General features: G+C 31.8%; 1 protein-coding gene across 2 annotated transcripts in view; it reads right to left on the bottom strand.

Moving 5' to 3' along the window:
- The window catches only part of LOC119085747 (homeotic protein ultrabithorax), a 112,313-nt gene extending 89,862 nt beyond the window's left edge, over positions 1-22,451 (bottom strand). The window contains exon 1 of one of the 2 annotated variants that reach the window (XM_037196228.1): positions 21,677-22,451. In XM_037196228.1, the coding sequence (XP_037052123.1) occupies positions 21,677-22,238 (562 nt within the window). In that variant the 5' untranslated portion in view covers positions 22,239-22,451. The remainder of the gene's footprint in view (positions 1-21,676) is intronic. The other variant, XM_037196227.1, reaches the window with a different exon arrangement.
- Positions 22,452-22,948: the final 497 nt, after the last annotated feature.

Genomic DNA, 22,948 nt, shown 5'->3' with positions numbered 1-22,948 from the left:
CATAAGTTTATTTAACACTAAAAAAGAAACAAATTGAAATGAGAGGAGAAAAAAAAAGAAGAATTAACTAATAAGATTTTATACGAACTCAAATCTTGACACTCTTTAATGCATAATTCTTATTTGCCAGTTCTACCTCCAGCTGTGAATCTTACAAGAATCATATAGGCGAATATAACATCAATAAATAATATAAGCTTTCAAAATATACACCTTTGATTGCTTGTAAGTTTATTTTTTTTTTTTATTTGATAAGACACACCTTTGACTTCGGTACTAGAGTTCGTCGTTTTATGCATAGATGGTGTTAGTTACAATAAAGAAACATTTTTTAACAAAGTTCATCATCACTGAAGAGCCATTTGGCTTCAGGTAAAGAAGTGTATTTCGGTCGGTGTTAATCGCTGCATGACGTCAGTGTGTGTGTATGCTAACATATATTGTGAGACGAAGAGGGCGCAAAAGGTTATCATCAGTTTTATAAATAACAGAGTCGAATTTGGGGATCTAAGATTTATCCACCAATAAAATTTAAAGAAAATGCGATTAATGTCAAACGATGATGCATAAAACAGGTAACAGTAGCTCATTATATATAAATAGTATTGAGGTCGCACTGAGTTGGTTAGTAAACTGATGGTTGACTTTCAGAAGAAGATTCAACGTTTTTTTCTTGTTTAGCTGTTTCTACCGAGGTAGAAAACACATACGGGGGCCTCCATTGGGCCCATTGTGCTAGCTTAGATTCAACGTTACAAATTCAAGATAAAATTCAATGAATTTCCTCTATGAAGTTGATCGTTAACCTTTTTGATTTAAGATACAGAAAGCGTTTTACTACGATCATACAATCTGTTACGTCTATTGATCAAAATATCGCCTAGTGTTTCATGAAAAAATCTTTTACTTCATTCGTTTTAACATGCATCTCACTATTTAAAACCATTTTAGGAGACTCTCGCTTATTTTCGTCGTTGCTTCGAAAACAGATAATTATCCGTCTCTGTTTTATACTTCGTGATCTTTATGTCGGTGGAAGCAGACGCGCCGACTTTCAGTTTGGTCGTGTGGGGGTTTCAGTGCCACGTTTTCAAAGAAAACAGAAAGAACGGTTAAAGAAGCGCCACAGGCAATTTTTTTTTAGAAAAACTATCCAAAGACTCAGAATTCAACTAAAAAATTTGAATTTGCTAATATCTGTTGAATTCACACCTATAGTCGAAGCACAGTGTTTCGGTGGGTTTCGAAATTAATTTTTTGTATGTTATAACCAAAGCACCTAGCAGGGTAATAGAAAAAAATAAAGTAGTACTTTAATCGAAGTATGCGAATATTTCCATACCTTTTTTTTCATAATGTCATTGCAAAATTACCATTAAGGCTGCTAATGGTATTATTGGTATCAAAAAACTACTCTATTTGACGTGTAAAAATCTCTATTACCCTGCTAGGTGCTTTGTTATAACATATCTCATTGTCAAATATATGTCCAAGTTCTTTAATTTGTGCTAGGTGAAGTCCTTTTTCACCAAGCAATCTGCGTAATTTTCCAAATTAAAAAATTACATTTGTCAACAATTTGTGACAACGTTTAAAAAAATCAAAACCCACTCGAAACTAGTGGCGATCCCCTTGTCAACGGACAGTACATGAACAAATTCCATAATCTATTTTTGTTAATAAAGGCTCTATAAGGTCATTGTGTCAGAATCAAGAGAACATAGAACCAAGTCAGACAATTTATTAACAAACTAACAAGTGAAAGGAAAGGTTCTGGTTCGGTTATGCTCTTCTTTATCAATGAAAATACACAAAAAATGGGTTACCATAAGTAATATTTTTGGGGTCGTTTATGTACATGATACACATCTCATATTCTCATAACCGGATTTCGTAATCACATTTAAAAATTGATGATAAAATGAAGGTAGATCTCGACGAGTATTGCAAATTAACAGCCTTTGTTGCACATTCACACGTCGACTCCCTGTCTCTGAAGAATGCAATATAAAAATGCTGTTCGTAACCTGCTTTTTCGGAATGGTTTGTTTTTTTTAAACTTCAGCAGCCCAAAACAATTCTGTAATGTTAGACAGACGAGATGCAAGGCAGAATGAACATGTACACGGAGTAAAATTACTGCGCGAAAAAGAAATAAATTTTCCCAACTTATCAACGAAAAGAGAGAAGAACAAACGACACAAAACCTAAAAATGTTTTCTTTTCTTTTACCACCTGCTACATGGTAAAATTACGCTAAACAACCAGTTATATTCAGTTTATTGAGATCATATTCCTCAGCTTCGTTTTTATCATTTTCACATTAAAAAAAAAATGAATCCGCATCGTAAAACTGATATTGTATATCATACACACCAGCATCCAAAACACATCCACTGACAATAATTAGTCAGTTTTATATTATATTATTGAAATGAAACGACCACCTACATTACATTATGTAATGAATTGATCGTAAATTATTTTTCTAATGGTGTTTTATACATTTTTAAATAAGCAATTCATTCTTTTTCTGCCCGAAATTCATAACAAAATTTAATATCCTATAGTGAAATCACGATAAAAAATAGTAGAAAAATTAAAATCAATGATTTAATAACTGAAAAATACATTCCATGCCATATATCTTGACTACACTGAGACGTCCATAAATTATGTTCGATGATTAATTTCCAGTGTTTTGCTGTTTCCTTTTCCTATATTTTCGTGGTTTTTCGTTTTGTTGTTTTTTTTTTCATATTGTGTTATAGTGTAGTTTTCTGGTGGAGTGTTTTTGTTGTACATCGTGTATTTTTTTTAATTTTTATGCTGTGTGTATACCTTTCATTATAAAGTTTTTTTTTTAAATATTTAATATTAGGTCTTTCACAAAAACCTGTTTCAAAGTGCATTGTATTACAGAAACGAATATACATAAGTGATTTTAAAATAATTCAAAAAATATTTGCCACGGGTTAAGATGATTTCTCGTGCGAATTACAATTACTTTGACCGTTGGCCGAAGGAGCACAAAAAAACAAAATTATTACAAACATTTAGAATCAATTGAGTTTATATTTACGTTATTTGAGTGACTGCTTACAAATTACGGTGTTTAGGTCGGAAATTCGTATGTAAATTTTGCATACTGCTGTGCGATAGATACGCCATTTAGACAAAACGGCCATTACTCGGAAGCGTCAGATGTGCCGTCAGATATGCGAATTATTATTTTGAATGAAAAAATAAACTAAACTTTTGATTCAGAACGTACTGAAAGTGTTTCAAGATTGAGAAGGAGCTTCAAGTTTTCATAGTTTCACAGTCTTCAAGAAGTCTATACGTCACAAGAATTATCGTGGTAAGAAAATTGTTATTTGCAAATTGTTGCATGGTGCATGAACTTCAGGCTATATCGGCCCGAACTGTAAACCTCACAAGTTCAAATCAAAATTTATATTGTACATACCCGACGCCTACTATGCATCACAGAAGTACATCATACGTATCCGAAGTACATCGCCAACATTTTTTTATCAGTGTACGCTAGCTACTAAGTGTGCCTAATTTCCAACACCTAAGATTATATTTTCAAACATGGTGAATTGGGCGCATTTACCTTATTTCTGGTACTGATAGGCCTCTAGTGCCTAATAATATGAAGAGAATCATAAGGCTTCTTAAGAAATGTTAGAAATGCCTTTAAAAATGTAAACTATGTGTAAATGTTCTTGTATGTAGAACCAAAGAAAACGCACCTAACAGACCCTACAAGCAGACTCGCTAAAAGTGCATGCAAGTGCTAAAAGTGACCTGGTAATATAACAAGTTTCTTGTCCAGCAGTAGTGTCTTTTGGAAAGAAATACAGAAAATTAGAGAGAATGTTGTCTACACCATACAAGCCATTAGGCATACCTTCCCGTTTAAAAAAAATGTCAAAATTTTCATCAAATGATCGACACACCAGGTTTTCGGAAACGGCTTGTCATCGGTTATTGACAACAGTGATCGATGATAAAAATGAAAAGCATTTTGCTTTCTGCGTTGATAGTTTAGAATGTGGACACAGTCAACTCTCTTTTTTGAAACATTTGTTGTTCAAACTATTACAGATTGGTCGACTATCATTGGTGCGGATATTTTTTCAGATGCAGCTTCTTGGTAAAAATATGATTTCCCCAGAAGGAAAGTTAGTAGAGGTAAAGAAGAAGCGCGTAATTCTATTGACAATACTTTACTGATTAGGCGATGTCAAAAATCTAGTACCAAACGTCTTGCATGACACTAAACTTGACACCAGGTTGCCGCTGCCCTCTAGAGACTGTGTTCCATAACTCAAGGTAGCAGACTGGTGTAAATTTGAAAAGCATTTGCTCTAACATTTCTGCATTCAGTTCCAAATTTGAAAGTAATAGGAATTTCGCTTTGGCATTAAAAGATTTTTGACATACATTTTTCCCTGCCCAAAATGCAGAACTCTGCTCAATATCAAAGAGATTCATGAACTAGATGTAATGTCTGGAACTCTGGTCAATTTACTCTTACATATCTTGTATATTCACAACCAATGAAGTATAAGATTTTACACCAACCACTATGCGATACTTTGAACAAAAGAGGTAACAGATACGCCTAAGTTTAACGGAAAATCAATACTATTTGAAGCCATTGCCTAAGCATTTCGTCGACAAAATGTACAACAGTGCCTTAAAGAAAGAATGGGAGACAAAATATTACGAGGAAAGTCTAGGAAAAATTCGAAGATTTGTTGACGTGACACTCCTTAACATTTATTTTTTATCGGCTCAGTGTACTGCTTTTAACCGCGGCTCTAGCGCTCATTACAACGTGTGGAAGTTAGTTACCCACATATAAATTTTAAGCATCGCTTGTCTGCATTGTATACACAGAAGAAGTGAAAAAAAAAAATATCAGAACGAAAAACCATTAGTTGTGTGGTTTTCTGAATAAAAAATAAGATTCACTAATCTATTTTAAATCTCGGTTATTATTCGTTTCTTTCTTCTTCTTTTTTTTAAAGATCAAAACTACCATTGATTTACCATATATCATAACAGGACGGTTATCATTTTATTGAAAGCCCCATGGTTATTCAGTTACGTTCGATGTAAGTGTCGCTTTTAATTAATATTACTCTCAGGCAATTGCAGAATTGCAGCTATTGAATTGAACTATTTTTTTTTCTTACTTTACTGCATTTTATTATCGGAATGCATCTGCACGGCCAAAACAATATACTCTCTACCACGTGTCCGACGACTCGACAAACCGTTTCAATAAAAAGATATATTTTTTTTCCATAAAACTCTTCAAATTGCCCCTAAACCACCAATAAACCATATTTATTCATATTAGGTGGTACATACTCATTCCCGTATCCATAGTATCACTTCTTATACTTTTAAAATATTCACTTTATAAAATCATAAATTTTTCTCAACAATTTAAAGTGATATATTTTATGCGATGCCACAATATACGAATAATTTATTGAATCACTTCAGTTATGTTATATTGTGTGTACACACATTGTACAACGATATTCCTATGCATTTATGACACTAGTAAAAAGGTAAGGTTAAGTTTAATTTTATAGTGTAAACACAGCCGGTTGAAAATTACATTTACACAGGCGCCAGGGTTTGGTACACGTGTGTTATCAGTGATATTAAATCATTTTCAAAATATTTCGTGTAACCAAAGTCTGCTGAAATAATAAATGAGTTTTTTTTTGTTCATTCTCATCATAATATGTGATTTAGCAAGTTATTATGAAGGCAAGTATACATCGAAATGTCGGTAAGGTGGTAATATCACCGTGGTATATGATGAAAACTAAGTTTATTACAATGGGTTGTTGTCTGATGATTTACACAAATGTAAATATTTGGAATAGCAGGGAATTTAATATTGTTTAAGATCTGGGAAAATAATTAAGCTTTTAAAGGCTAGTTAATGTGTGTTCAACAAAGAAAGGAAAATGGTTTGTGTTTCACATTTTTTTTTAAATTCATTGTTTTGTCAAAATTAAGAAGCAAATGACCAGCCATCCATTATATTTCTGAAAGTTTCTCCCCTTGAAAAATATGCCAACTTTAAGAACGCTCGCTCTTTAACGAAGAAAAAAAAATTTGTAATATGGGTGAAGTATACGTAATAATGTTTGAGTTCATTACCCTTTCCAGGCGAATTAAGTGACGTAATTTATTCCCGTTATGCATTATTTATTTATTTAAATTTAAAAGGAGTTATTACAGTGCAGTTTGTGGGCTTCGTTTGTAACCAATTATTGCACACAATTGCAGAAATAGGTCCCTTGATTGTTTATGTTAATCTTTTGCTGCTCAGCATATTCCTCGTTCTATACCAACACTTAACGGTGATTTCACGTAATAATCGTTGTCCTATGACGACATCAAAATGATGACTTTTATTTCTGAAAGGAGCATTCTATTGAGCCGTGCCGTTACAGATTTAGTTGGAGTATTGAGAATAAGGTAACTTATCTGCGTCCGTGCTATCTAAAAATGATTTTGGTTCTTTTATGCGAATTTACATGCAAAAATTGTGATGGCACGAACTTTTATTCGATGTATCTAGTTTGGTGCTATGACTTTTGTATGGTAGCACGAAATAAGATATTCTGAAATCCATACAAAAGCACGAATCGCGGCCTGAATAGCACGAAGCATCATCAATAAAATATAAGTTACTCTTAATTATTAAATCTTTTTGATTGATTTAATTGATTAAATCGTAAATTAATTAATTTAACATACTTCAAGTTGACATCTTAGTCTAAGCCAATTCCATCAACACTTTCCACGACATCCATGCTCAAACTCAAAATTTTGTGAAATAGCACGAACTGAGATAAATTACCTTAACAATTTTCTGGTTTAAACCAATCTATTAACCATTTAGTTGTGATATTACAGAAATTGCGGGTCTGTATGCGACTATTAAAACTTTCATTTTTCTTATAATTTGCTAATGTCTTCTTTCTGCTAATTATTTCTAATTATTCATATACTACGGTTTATAAAGTCATTTTTTGTTGACCGGAGCGAGGGCTTTATGGGAGAGTGTCAAAGAAAATTTCGTCCAAGTCATATAAGTGCACAACTTTGGAGTTTAAACTTTGGCGAATTACCAATTTTTCAAAGAAAACTTTTGAAAACTCTCCATTTTCGTCCCAATACAGTGTTATTATTACCGGCTCAATTTTTTTAGTCTTAGAAAAAAAAATTCAACCGGCCATGAAATGTCGAGTGTTTTATCAAATTATGATACAAATATCGAAGTAATAGATTTTGCACCAAACACTCAAATATACTTTAAACAAACGAAATTTAGATTTTGTGATTTTATTGCGATATATGAATGCATTGCCTGGAGGGTTAAAACACTTCAGGCTAACTAAAGAGATTTAAAAAAAATTGTGAATGATTCAGAGTTAATTCTTAAATATTACCCTCCCTAATCGACCCAAGATCAAGATCAGCAAAAAATATATTTGGAGTGTAAAGCGAGGTGTAAAGTAAGTAGCCCCCTGTTATGTAAGCAACTATTATGTGACAGTGAGTTCAAATATTACAAGATTGCAGACCAATTCAATTGGTTTTCTTTATTTATTTTCCAGTTACGTGAATGAAAAGTTACTATACAAGCCGGTGTTTGTCAACCACAATAATTTTAATACCAGCACTTTCGTTCCCATCTATGCGAATGCGAAACTTTCAATGTATGATCTTGAAAACTCTTTAGATGAATCGATAATTATAATAACTTCTTCGTCTTCAAAGACTGGTTATTCCTACATTGTTCGGTACTGTGTGTATCGTCCGGTATCATCGGTGTGTTTAATGCGCTAGCATGTAGGTAACATCGTCCGTAACATAATCATCGTCAGCATTTTTTTTATTATTTTTTTTTCTGTTTGATAAAACACAAATAAATGAATCTGCGCGTGTATTTTTAGATTGCCGTGTGTTTATGTTGTTATAGCATATACTCAGGTATTCATGGATGATTTATTTGTCGAATTGGAATAAATAAATAAATAGTGAGATTAGCGCCGGTTGCTGGTTAAAACTTGAATTTTATATCGATTTCTTTAGAGAGAAAAAAATTACAGAAATTAATTTTATTGAAATGCTTTTTGTTTTCAATCAATTCAGTTATCCATTAATTTTCAAAATTGGATTCATGGGTCACTCAAACAAAAAACTCTCGGCTTGTAGAATTGCAATACAGACAGACATTACAGTACGTATTATTCATACCGGTTCAATTTTCTTCAATTATTTCTTAAACTGTTCACAATTCGGCTCCACTAAATAAGCGAGAAAAACAATTTTTTTCTTTCATTTTTTTACCACTTCAACCATATCATCAAAAAACAATAATATGTACATCTTCTCCCGTATAAAAACTGATTTAATATTGCTAGCTACAACAGCCGAGTGCCGAGGTATGTGTGTGTACGCATATGTTCGGAACGTTTACAAAAACCATTCAATGTACCACAAAAGCAACAACTTTATGAAATGTTCAGTCAAGCTGAAAATATTTATTACATCGACCTTTGCGGGTAGAAAATATCTGTGTCCAGTCTACCTCATATTGCCCGTTTTCTATTTAATCGCGTCTATTGACGTAGGCATAGAACTACTTACTCTAACATTAGTAATGATACAAACAAATCGAAACTTCTGCATTGACTGTTGAGTCTGTTGAGACTATGGTTCTATTTTCTGCAAAAACGCTCTGAATCGTAATGAAAAAATAAGTATTAAGTATTTTGATCACCATGCGATGGCAAATGTTAAACGTATAAAAATTTCGCCTAATTTTAAATTGTCATACGATTTCGACATCAGCTCCCAACATTTTGTTCATTTACGAGAAACAATCAACGCAATTTTATACGTTAAATTATTTCATTTTCATAAAAACATTCCTCATCTTTTCAGATGGTGAAACTCAAACATGTTTTATTTTTTTTGAATCGGTGTACCGATCATTGATCAATGAAAACAGCGAAAAAAAATTGATGTGAGCAATAATTGTTCAGTTCATTGTTCTGGTTCTCGATGGACGATTAACGAATTATTTTACGGATTACGTTTATAAAATGCTTTTCGCGAAAAAGAAAATAAAAAAAAAATAAAATTTGCAAAATCATAATTTTGACGGTATATTTACCGAGTCTGATCGAAATAATCCAGCGATCGTACAGGATTTCTTTTTAGAAAGGTACGTTATATACATACATGAACCATGTGACCATCCCAAAAAAAAACCATTTTTTATGCCAAACAAACTATAACATATATGCATAATGAACAGTGTCACAGTAGATGTGAAATTAATAAGAAGTGCACCTAAGTAAATGCAAAACACCACATCCATTAAGTTACCTTAGAAAAAACCATTTAATTTTTAACGGTAATATAGTTTTATTGTTGCGTCACGTAATAAAGTCATAAAATTATAGGTGAAAAACCATAACCTCATCATGACTTCTTAGAGATTTGAATTCTAATACAACAAAAAAAAATATTTCTAATGTAATATTTGTTCAAGGTCGATGTTGCGTTATGGTTTTATGATAAAAACGGCAGGGAAAAAAACCTAGGCTTATAGCCGAATGTTTTTTATGAACCAAGAGACTTAAATATTTTTTTTATGATTTATGAAAAAAGGTTTGTTCAACTTTTATATTGGTATTTTACGTTAGTTTTTGAAATATTTAATTCTTTGCTTGCATCATAAATGAGCAGAAAAAAAAAATTCAGAGCCAGGCACTTAATTATACTTGCACAACATTAGCGTTTAGGCGTAAGAACATATAATGCCTCTTTGCACCAAACATATTTCACTCAATTTAATTAACGTCGTCGCCTATGTCTTCCTTCAATTTATTAATTTCGTATAAATTCTAACTGTAGTAAAAAAACACCTTGTTTTGACAACGTTTCACTTTGCTAGTTTGCCAAATAATTTGATACTCTTCATAAAAAAATAATAATATCAAGCACAACACGCAAACGCACACGTAAATTGAAAGGTGCAAGGTACTTCTATCACGCAAACCATTTCCATTTCTACATTTACCACCATGATGAATGAATTTGGCTGAAAAGTACTTCAAATCCATTTGTTTCGGTGGTTCTTCTTATGTCTTATGTTTTGATTCAAAACAATAATTTTATTTTCCCGAAAAATTTGTACGTTACGAAATAATCAGACACAAAAGCGTAATTTAATTCAATTAATAGTATTGAATCCACAGCCGACCGATAGTGGTGGTAGGTTGTGTGAATTTTTCAAAAATGTTCATGTTAACATTAATTAGGTATATTTACGCTCCAAGTGTGCTATTCGTACGATGTGTTGGTGTGTAAATGGTAAAGACTAATTAATTGATATGCATACATCACACCAATACATTGCCGCATTTTGCGGTGAAATGTAAAAAACTAAAAAAGTGCAGTAATTATAGAGATATAGATAAACTTGAATAATGTTTGTTTAATTGTATAGAAAAATACAACCTATCTGCGTAAAAATGTTAGAAACATGACGTGAAGTCAAGACTTATGCTAATTAATGAATTTCTTTTCGTTGGTCGCAAATGAATTATTGGATTTTATAAATTTATTTTTTCTTTAAAATCACGGTCCGTGTTAGAACAGCGACCTGTACGCGAATTCGAAACAAATATTACATTTATGTTCTTCACGCAAGCTGTACGTACAGCCAAACTTTTTAATTTCTGTCGGCATTTCCTTTAAATGTTCGAAATGTTCTAATTCTTAGATCTATAGATTGTGGTTTTGAGCACTATTTCACAGGACTCTCAATGATTGACACTGTCGGCAATTCGGTCACTTCACCGAACAATATTTTCATGGGCAGATCGAATTTAACTTAATTTCCTAACAAATAATTTTGATTTTAAATTTCGTATCTCAAAAGACCGACTCGAAGGCAGTGCCATCGCTGATTTTTGCTGTAGTGACGATAACAATTTCCACAATCGATTGGTCATTATTCACTGAGCATCTAACTTAACATCTAACCAATGTTTGAATGAAATGAAGTAAAAGATTTGTCAATTTGTTCAGCAGCACTTTGCAATAACCATGTTTAAAGACATTTTTTAAATGGTAGTAATTTGGTTATTACAAAATGGTGTCATTATAAGTCAACATCAAAGGAAGCAAGATATTTACAAAATATATTTTTTGCGCGCCGCCATCTGTAAAATGTTGTAATTCGAAGACAACATAAACTTGATCAACATCTAAATAAATTCACTATCAACTTTCGTTTCAACAAGAAGTGTCTATTTTTGTTAAATTGATTTGCTACACTTGCTTATTTTTTTTAATTTACAGATAGAGTCAGTGGAATTTCAGCATGAATTTGCTTCAGCTGTTTTTCAACTGATCCACACTAACAATCAAAACTGTTTATACGTCTTTATACGGTTTTACCACAATCACGCGTGTGCGTGTAGCAGCTTCAATTTTATAGACAACTGTATGTGTGGATTAGATGAAAAACTGCTGAAACAAATTCTGCTGAAATTTTTCTGCCTCTGACTGTACTAAGATTTTCCAAAATTAAAATTCACTTAATTTTTGAATTTTAGCGCAAAACAAATTTCCAAAAATAGGTCCGGAGCCCTGTCCGGAGCCGAATGCGACATTAAATCTTCTCCATGTACGTGCGCGAGAAATTCATGAGTGAAAATAAAAGACACAAACTAAGAATATTTCTCCAACATCCCGATACACTTTGAATGAACGCCTTTAAGAAATTTGGTTTTATCGTAAAAGATGAACACCTCGTTCAATGACATCAAAGTGTAATTATTTTCAAGCTTTTCTGGCGCATCAATTACAACACATTGATTCTCTCAGATTCACTTGATTCATCAAATCAAACTAAAAAGTGCCAGCACTTAACGGAAACTATTCGCTGTGTTTATTGACGTTACGCACTTTTTCTGCAATCTCTTCATTTTACTTTACATACCACGGTACAAGAGAATAATAAAAAAAAAGAAAAATTGAAGAAGAAAAAAAAATCACTCCAGCTCTTTGAGTTATAAATAACAGAATTCCACATACATAATCAGATGCATAACAGACATTATATATGTGATGTTAAACGAACAACGCACCTCATGTGAAAGGAAACTGGCAACTTCATCCGTTTCCATCTGAACACAATATTGATGTCATTTCTTCCGTTAGAGCAAGCATCTTGAATATGTTTTATTCGAATATAAACGATGGTTGAGATATTTTCTGATATTCATTGTATAAATCATTTCGAGCTAATACTTTAAGTTGAACTGAATTGTGAAATATGTTTTACAACAAACCATGAACTGAGACACAGCGGACCAAAGTGATCTTGAACGGTACTCACTAATCATTCGTTCGAAAAACTGTGCAAAATTTAACTGGACAATTATTCTAATGAATTTTTTGCTTCATAAGAAAGATCGCATGCCTGTAGTGGAATTTACAACGAAAATATAACTGGTGAATCAATTATTAATTAGTGAAAGATTAAAAATTATGTTCATTTTAACGAGAAAAAAAAGGTTTTCCAGTCGAAATTCTGAAAAATAATTCTGATTCGCTTAAAGCGATCGAGTAACTGCTTCTTGGCACCCTTTCGGTCATGACAAAATTGTCCATTTAAATTAAAAGTGAAACATTTTTCTTTCCAAAAAAGAACACAATTAAGACTGACGACGTTAAAAATCGATTATTCACTTGATACGCATACATTATAATAAAACGGCGCAACCGTGTTCAGTATTTTACTGATTATCTTACGATCACCGTCGGTTCATTTTTTTTCTTCTTTCATTTTTTTGTTGAAATAACATCGAAAAAATGTAGAACATTTTGTTTATACATCAAGAATGTACATCGAACATTCGAAATTATCGATCGACTTTTAATTGCAAAGAATAAAAAGTTTAATAAACTGGGTTGGATTTCGGGATCAGGATCAATTTGACCTTTCTTGTGATAATTTTTTTTATTTTTATTAATTGTAATACGTGATCGTTTGCACTTTACAACAAAAGGATCGTGATTATAAATTACAATGTGCAGACGAGCGTAACTTTTTAATGAATTAATTATTTCATTCTTTTTGTCTTTTCATTCATTTATGGTAAGTGTGACACTCGAAAGAGTTGCACATAAATTTCACTGAATGTCCATTTATGGCAGCACAGTTTAGCTTTCTTTTAAATAAAAAAGAAAAAGAAATAATCTTGCAATCCGTTTCTTCACACATTATATGTCGTCAGTATAATAATGCTCTTAATATATATGAATATACATGAAAAATTATTGATTTATTTATGGGCAAAACACTCAACACACTTTAATTATTAACGAAAAGTTTTTTTTCTTCTCGAATTTACCTTATCGGCTTGAACATTCTCTCCAATATGAAGACGCACGGGAAGAAAAAGTATCGAAATGCTTTATATGGAACAAAATATCATGAAGGTCTGAAGTTGCTCAACGAAAATATCAACCTTATTTACGCATTCGTACATATATATGTGTGTTTTCAGTTATGATGGCCGATAAGACCGAACAGCTGATCATAATGGCTTACCACTACGAATACATTGAAAACTTATTTTCAAAACATACCTACCTCGTTTATATGGGCGTGTTAGTGCGGCACAGAATTTATAAATAATTATTAGTGTTGTATAATATTATAGCAAGTTAGGTAAAAGATGCTATAAGGCTATAAAGTTAAGGTTAAATCTACATGATAATGATTGAATGAACAACATCTTGTTGTAGTTTTATTATTATTATTTTTTTTGGTATATTCTTATGATGTGCTATTATGTGTAGTTTTATTTTATGCTCAATGCAACGCGTCTACCAAGTTATATAGAAAATATATATTTATACGAAGATGATAATAGATTCAAGGTTAAGTTGATTATTCATTTTCACTTTCTTAAAATGTAAAAGCAGAAGCAGATTGTGTGGATCCAGACTTCTGGAAGAAATGAATTTCGGTCTCTCGTTTATTTTTGAATTTATTCTTGTGAATTTTTTGATAGATTTACGATTGAAAAAAGCAGCTTCATTTGAGAAAAAAGATTTTTTTTTACTAAGGTTAATGAATTTTAGTGGTTATGGTCATGGTTCGACCGATCGTTCAACAATTAATTGATTCGAACCGACTTTGCAAGCAGAAAAATGCGTATCTCGTTTGTTGCCTTTATTATATTGGCATTTAGTTAGAGTAACGGTCTCAGACGTAGATGCGATCGATAAAATAAAAATTGATAAATATTTAGATCGATTGTCTGATTCAGTGAATTGGTCTACAGGATGCACCAATACGGAATTTAATCTACATATAGATCCGCTGACAATATGCAGTCGTAATTGAAAAACCATTTCGTGTGAAATTTTGTTGATGCGAGGCGATTCCGAGGTTAATAAACAATATGGAACTTATTTTATAAATTTTTTTCCAAGTACATTGTTTACTGAAGATCTCCAAAATAATCACTCAGTTTCGAATTGAGATCTTTGCAAATGAATGGCTTCCCGGGCATAATCTTTTATCGATAGTCTTTCAAATTTGAGTTCAATCTTTTACTTCGTTTGTTTTATCACATATTGTTCATTGAAAGGTAAGACAAGAACTCATTTCCTATTTTGTTCGTTGTTGTCGATATCAGATGATTAGCCATTTCTACGAGGTAGGTTATAGGGTTAAATCTAATGGGCAGCTACTATTGCCAAAAATGTACTGGAATAGTAATCATTTCGCAGATCAAGACTATTTGAAGAGAGAAGAAAGAAAATGCCTGATAAGGAAGAAGGAGGGGAAGGAAATTAGTAAAAACCAATGAAATTGATGTGTGAACAAGAACGTTGCTTTCCCAAGGATCAAGTAACTATTGAAAATGGGAAAAGCAAATAGTGATTTTGGGCCCTAGAGGCCGACTTAGACAATCGTGTATCTGAAAAAACTTTTTACAACTGGAACGATGCAACGATTCTTTTCGCCATTGAGCTGTGAAAATATGTTTTTCGAAACAACTGAAAGATCCAACGAATAGATCACCACATCGTTTAAGCTGTCAAAACACGGCCAAATAGAACCAACGTTAAAAAAGTGAAAGCAAACATTTTTCTTTCGCGTTAATTTAACAAAGTGAGAAATGTTTTTGAAATGAAAGAAGTGAACAAACGAAATAAAAAAAAAAACAAAAGTTTCTATCTTATTCACGGCATTCCTTTTCGTTGGCATATTTTTCACATTCTAAATACGTAAACATTTATCATTTTACAATTCTGCTCACAGGCGTAGTTATTCGTTGTGAACATTATGAATCAAAATCACTGTCTCTCTCTATCTCTTTTCGATGATTCAGAATTTAGCAAAAATAACAAAAATATTTTATGTGGGTTCCACTTCTTTCATTCGATCGAAACAATTCAAAACTTTGGAAAACATATGTTGTGTGCTGTTCAATACTCTGCAGTCTGGCTTTTTAATTTCGACCCAAGAATTACTAATTTCTTTGTAAGCTTGTTCACATGGATAGAAGCCGGATCGGTTAGTGAGTGATTAAAGAGCTGTAGAAAAATGGATGACTAAAACAAAATAAGCAAAAATGTTTCGTAAAGACTAAATCTATTTTATATAAAAATGAAAAAAAAAATAGTTCTGCGATTGAAAAACAAATAAATTCAAAATGGAACATATAGTACGGGTCTTCCTGATCACCCTGTTTTTTTCTTGAATGGTCTATACTCAACATACGCATAAAACGAAACAAGTTCCACCAAACATTTTATATACTCAAATTTTGCTGGTAGCTCAATGTTATTTTTTAACCGCATAATGTTTAATGCTATTGATGTGGTGAGCTCATTTGAGTGGTCGAACAATGTCTCTACGATTTGCAAATTTGTTAATTAATAAAAATTAACGATTTAAAGACAAAATCGATCGATTTATTTATGAATGTGTGGTGAATTTTTGAAAGCATATCAGGCTATCTTCATTAAGACACGACCGTACATGGAAGTTATACTAATCAAAATTTTGTAAGGCGCAAAACAAATTGCGTCGATAATTACGCCATGTATTTCTTTGACCTTTCACTGACAGCAAGCAAATCACATTCACCAGTATAACTATCGTGACTACTACTTCATTTGAGCAGATCTTTTATTTCATTAGTTTTTCATTTTTTTATAAAGCCACTTTACCCGATACTCAATGCTTATTTTTGTTGTTGTCGTCATTAACAGAACATTGACAGAAGCCAGCGTTATAGAAAGCAAGTTATGAGTAACGTGAACCCCCGAAACCTTCTTTCGTGATGACATTAATGAGCGGTCCTTTATCAGAAGAATATTACCAAAATACAACGCGTAATAAATTCAGTTTCTTTTTCATGCAGAGGCGCCGACTTGTACTTGTGAGTAGTGGTGCCCACGAGACCTCTTTTCATTCATTTTACTGTAAAATTACTAGAGCCCAGTATTGATCAACTTTCGAGTAGTGGTGAACGAGCCTCACTTGTCCTTAGAAGTCGACGCCCCTGTTTTCATGACCAAAGCTTTGCGAGCCGTTCTTTGAGTTTTTTTTTTAAATATTAGGTGGGTACCGTCAGACCCACCTGGAATTTGTGCTGCCTGTAAACTATTTCCTATTTTTTTATCAAACTTATTTCTCACTTTTCATCATTTTGTTCAGATCTTCACATTGTTTGTACTTTGGTTGCTTTTAGTAGTTCATCTACAACAACTAACTACTTCCAACATTCAACCTCATAGATGCATTCAATGCTCAAACATTTTTATTTGAATTTAAAAAAAATAGAAAAATTCCCGAGTAATTTTCAGCCAAGTGGAATAGAACTCTAATTACGTATGCTGATAACTTAGATATATTAATTTTTCAAGTATTCGTCGCGCTATCTGTAAACGAGTAAAAAACCTTTTCAATTCACCCATTACATGTTATATGGTAATGTGTATGTAGCGCATAAAACGTACATCAGAACAATATCGTAATAAAAAATGTTGTACGTATACACACCGCGTACGTTCAAAATTAGAGAAAATTTTCTAACGTGCTCTGTGACGCAAGAAACCATATGTCAGTGTTAGAAAGCCTGTAACTGGCTGACAGATAGGTGAGGTACCTTTACCATATTTGTAGAGATCCGAAAGTAAAAAAATAAAAAAATTAAAATTCATTTAGACTTGTTGAATAGATCTGATTGTATCACATGGTATACACTCATGTGGTTTTGGAATTACACACTCTTTGTATGGTGCATATGTATGAGCAAAAATTGTGTCGAAGGCTAACAATGTATCGAGACGAGTAGATAAAAAGAACAAATCTCCGGCAAAACTTGAAATTGAATGCAGGTTTATGGATTATAATAGTGCAACACATTTAATGGTGTTTTATTTCTCGAAAAACAAATACGATTTTCTTTTCGATGCCGAACCATAATTATGATCTAAATTATGTTTTCCAGTTTAATTCACAAACAAAACAGAAAAAAAAATTATCATCGTCGTCATATCTGTGCTTGTGCTCTCTTAAGTATGAATAAATATATAAAAAAATATTTAATTAAAATTTATAATTATGGAAACGTTTTTTACATAATTGAATCAAATAGTTTAGTTCACACAACAGCACATAATACCATAAAGCATATCAAGCACACATATATGTATGAAGTCGGGTAGCATTTAAGTAGGTTTAAATGCATTCGTGATATAAACAAAATGGTTTACACGATAAATGAATATGTAATAGCATTAAAAGTTAGTTTTTTTTGAAGCATACCCATATACGTAACATTTTATAAATTATAAAATATATAATGCACATGATATGCTTTATTGTTTGTATTCATAAATTTTTATTCTTTTACGACATGTACTTGAAAAATTATTGTGGATACAAAGTTTTATATTATTATTTTTGGTTTCTGTTCAATGTTCGCTTTTATTTATGCATATTAGAAAATCATTTGTTATTCGTAACAAACCGCCTCAATCAATAAATCACCAAAAAAATAAATAAATAAAAAAGAAAAACAAATTTTTTTTTATTCGTGAATGGAATAATTTTCTTTTCTAATATACTTTACCGGTTCGGTGACAATAAATCAGAGCAGACCGACATAAAGCATTTTAAGTATTTCACATAATATGCCACAATATTTTGATGGAGGAATGCTATTTCGTTTACGCGGGGAAATGTCTATAATCCTTTTTCGAATAATACACCACGTTATTTTACGGACGATCACATTAAAAACGTTGAAGCAGCACGAATTTATTTATTTTCTATTTCACTACTTTATGATTAACTCGTGTCATTCCTGGGAAAAGATGGAAATCGAATAGGATTGTCGTCTAACCGCTCAAAAAAAAAGTTTACAAAAAATACGTGACACCTCCTCTCTATATATATGAATATAACTCTTAGAACAGAACAAGCACTGTGAGGTAAATCTTGCATTACCTCCCCCAAAAACAACTCCCCAAGAGTAACAAAATTATGAGCAATATGCAATTTAATGAATTTGTTAGTCTCACGGATTCTAATATTGCGTCACTAACGCCATCTCTATTTTTCATAGTCTACAAGAGTGACGTGCAATAACCATTTTCCACTATAGTTGCCGGAAATAATTTGTGAGAGAAAAACCTGCCTACCCAATTCACAGAAATAATATTTTCCGGCAGCACTCTTCAAACGAATTTTCATTTTAAAATTATTTTTTTACAAAAAAGCGATAACCCAAAATGTTGCAAAATCATTTTATTTCACTCAAACGAATGCAAAGTCACTTTGAAATAAAATATTTTGCTGTACTCTGTATCTGATTTAGTGACGAGCATTTCGCAAATATTTTGGCAATCATACACCAGCATGACTACAGAATGACGAACGAAATAAAGTGTTCAAAATGTAAAAGGTTAATTTTATTCACGGCTTTGAAACTGAAATCTATGCCGTATATTATTTACAAAATAATCTAATAATTTCTAAGACTAAATCGCATGCCCTAATGATGAATGAATACAAAAATCTATTTTTCCCGATTTATTATACAGAGAAAAAACAAAAAAAAAATATTTTGATGAATCGTTTCAGCCTGAGCTCAGAATCTAGTGCGCCATCTCTTTTTCAATAAACCAAATCCTCATTTTATATTTTTCAGATCAGCAATGTGCGGCTGCGAACGAATCAAACGAAAAGTAGAATGCGATAAATAACTTGAAACAGGGCAATCAATATTTTTTTTTTCGTTTGGTTTCTCCTTTCTATTCTCTATACCGTTTTATTCGAAGCTTCAAACTTATAAGAAAAAATGAACCGAGAATCACGGTGGTAATAGCAAAAAATAAACGTTTTAGTCTGATTAGTTTCTTAAAAGAATTATTGTTTATCCAGGTAAAATATTTTTTTTGAATTAGAAATTTCTAATTTGATTTTTGTCATTGTTGTGCATTCCCATTTAAGGACTCTTTTTTTTTTTAATATGGATGCATAGAGTTTAGAGTAAGTATATCAAGGTAGGTCTTCACTTCACTTCTTTGGAAATGATCAAACATTTTGAAGCCAACGTACGTATTGTACGTTGAGATCAATTTCATTGTTCTGATAGGGGGCAATATAAACATAATATATTCAGCAATTAAGATGAACAGAAAAGGCTAGTCATCTGTTATCGACAGCAATAAATAAAATAAGGACCGAAGTGTTCTCTTATGTATCAAATCGTATGCTAAAAATAAATGAAGTAGTAGATTTTGCACAACAACAGAAGCTAAAGATTTATTGATTGCAATTGCGTGTAAATATTTTTATTCTCTTCGCTATAATGAATTTACACTAGCGGAATTTTGAAAACCGACACATTTTTCTGTTTCGTGGTTTAATGGTTTTTAGTGAATTTTGCGTGTATTTTTATATGGAGAAATCAGAAACTCAAGTAAAGCTCAGAAACAGAAAATGTGTCGGTTTTCAAAATTCCGTGTGTGTAGAATTTAGTTAAAGAAGATTAAAAACCGAAATAAAATTAATCATAAAACTTATTGATAAGAAATTACTGGTGGCATCCAAGCTACAGAAAATTTGAAAGAAAACGGAAGAAATTTTGTCCATTTGTAATAATGCAATGACAATGGGTTATACTCATCAATCTAATATTGCTGGCCGGGTCCGCGGTTCATAAAATGTAGACGGAAATAATTTCGTCACTGTTAATAATGACATGAGTGAAATGCACTGGATTTGGTCAATTATTTTTATAAATTTACGTTTCAAATCATGATCGGTCAATCTGCAGTCTGAACAATGTGATTGTCAAGTTAGTTTGAATAAATTGAAAAAAGTGTGAAAATTACTTGTAGTACTGAAATTTTCGACCTCTCAAAATCATAACTAACTTCAAATGTCAACCAGAAAATATTTTAAATTTCTATTCTTAGCCTATTGATGTAAGGAAAAAGTTATCAGGAGAGGATTTTTTTGCGAGAATAATAAAAACTTGGATTTTATTGCGACTGTCAATTTGAAGATTAGAATTTTCTGATGATATTCACACCAACCAAAATTTCAATTTTAATTTTAGAATTTGCGCGATTTACATTTTCTTTGAATCCAGATGGGTAATTTGAAATTGCGTTCGAAAGATTTTGGCAGGGATCTTGATTTTTCTTGTCCGAGAATTCATTTTTACAATAAATTTTTTGAGGAGCAGAAATTAATTTTAAATACAAAAAGTGAATTATGAGAACAATTAGTGAAAATTTTGTAAAAATTAGTCGATCGGTAAGTTGCCAACACTATAAAATTCGATTTGAATTTGAAAGTTATTTTGGATCTGATCACAATATCTTTCAACAACAAAAAATAATTTCAAAATTACGATCACTTAATAGAATTGACAAATTTCATCAAAGATTAAAGAATTTCCAACATAAAAGATCTACGGACAAAAATCCTAGCATAAGTTGAATTTCATTTATTTTCACTGATAAAACTTCCGATCATATTGTTAGTATGTTAGATCACATCAAACATGTGTTAACTGAGACTGAATTTTTTTACCGACGGCAATTCGACGTAAAATTTATTTTTTGTTTGACCAACAATTAAAATTATTTAAATTTCAATTTATTTCGAAATTGATTTTAAAACGAGCACACAAACACACACTCACACAGAAAAAAAAACTTTAATCAAAATAATTATAGAACATTTTTACGTCCACACATAAATTCTCAAAGAAAACGTATAGCATAATATGCCAAAGTTTACTGAACTAAAATTCGGCATCCACGATATACCTGCAGGGCTAATATTTTTTTTTTGTATGTTTATACGTACACGGAGGAGAAAATGCATAGGTAAAGCAAGTGGGCAAAAACCTTTAGTTATCTATAATTTGATTTTATTCGATACAAAGTAACGAGGCTGTTTTTAATATATTACATACGTTAGCTGACATGAAAGTGCAGTGTAAACGTAAACATGATAAAAAATTTTATATCAAAATAAATGAACAAAACATACCTGCTATAGCCATCCATGGGTAAAATGTGTGATTACTCGCTTGGTGTAAACCTGTCGCCGCCGCCTGACTACTAGCTCCGGTAATCGAACATTGTGATGCATTCCATGCACTGCCAGTAACGCCAGTCGTCGAACCGCCACGGCTAGCCGGACTGGCAGCCGCACCATCCAAATACCCAACGCGAGAGTCCGGTGTACACGCCGATGGTCGTACTGGAACGGAACTATTTTGACCCGTGCTACCGCTAGACGATGTATTCCATACATCTTTGTAACCGTTCGTTTCGCCGGTTGAAGCCGTTTTCGAGCAATCTTTATTGTAGGCGCCGTCATATAATTTGGTGCATGCTGCTGTTATACTGGCATCGTACGGAGACTCTTGTGTTGACCGGGACTGATGAAGATGATGATTTGCGTACGGTGACATACCCAGCGACAGTGGAAAGCCCCGATAGGCGGCTGTGGCTGACGATTGATCGTGATGAGATGACGCTGTCATGCTCATTCCGGATGCTTGGTGCGGATGACCATAAAATCCACTTTGTTCAAAATATGAATTCATTTTTGATGATTTGTTGTTTTGTTTTGTTTTTTTAAAGTTTTTTTTTCTTTTAAATATTTTTTTAAAAAATATTTTAAGTACGGTAAAGTCACTTAATAAAAGTCACACAAAATACTGTAAATTCTGGATTAGAAATATTTTTTAAGGATTTTTTTTACGTATATCGTTTTTTGTTTTTTAATTTAATTTTTTAAATTAGCACTGCTGAAATTTTTTTAATAAAAAATTCCAAAAAACTTTTTACTTTGATTTCCATGTTTTTTTTTCTTCTTTCGTCTCTTGTTTCAGTATCAGTTTTTAAATTAAAAATTTTTCTAAAAATGTTTTCATTTGTTGTTGTTCGTTCAAATATTTTTCTGTTGTAATTTCCTTTACAAAAGTTCACGAAAATGTTTTCTTAAAAAGAATTGTTTACACAACAGTTAACACTTATCAAAATTTATCGCCACACACTAAAGCATTTAGGTAAAATTCTTTTTATTTATAAAAAATATTAAATAAAATTAATAAAAATTAAATTATCACTTTGCTTTTTCTTCTTTTTTTTCCAAAAAAAAACTTTTAATTCAACTATTCACCTTTATCACTCGGAAATTTTGTGAATGAAAAATAATAATAAAATAAAAAAACAAATTTTCTAATGTCAATGTTGAGAAAATTATCGTATGAAATTCATTTTTTTAATCATTTTATTGGAGCAATAACTGTCA

Source organism: Bradysia coprophila, chromosome X, assembly GCF_014529535.1.
Source record: "Bradysia coprophila strain Holo2 chromosome X, BU_Bcop_v1, whole genome shotgun sequence".
Lineage (NCBI taxonomy): Eukaryota > Metazoa > Arthropoda > Insecta > Diptera > Sciaridae > Bradysia > Bradysia coprophila.
Note: the sequence above shows the minus strand (reverse complement) of the source record. Positions and strands in the feature narration are given on the sequence as shown.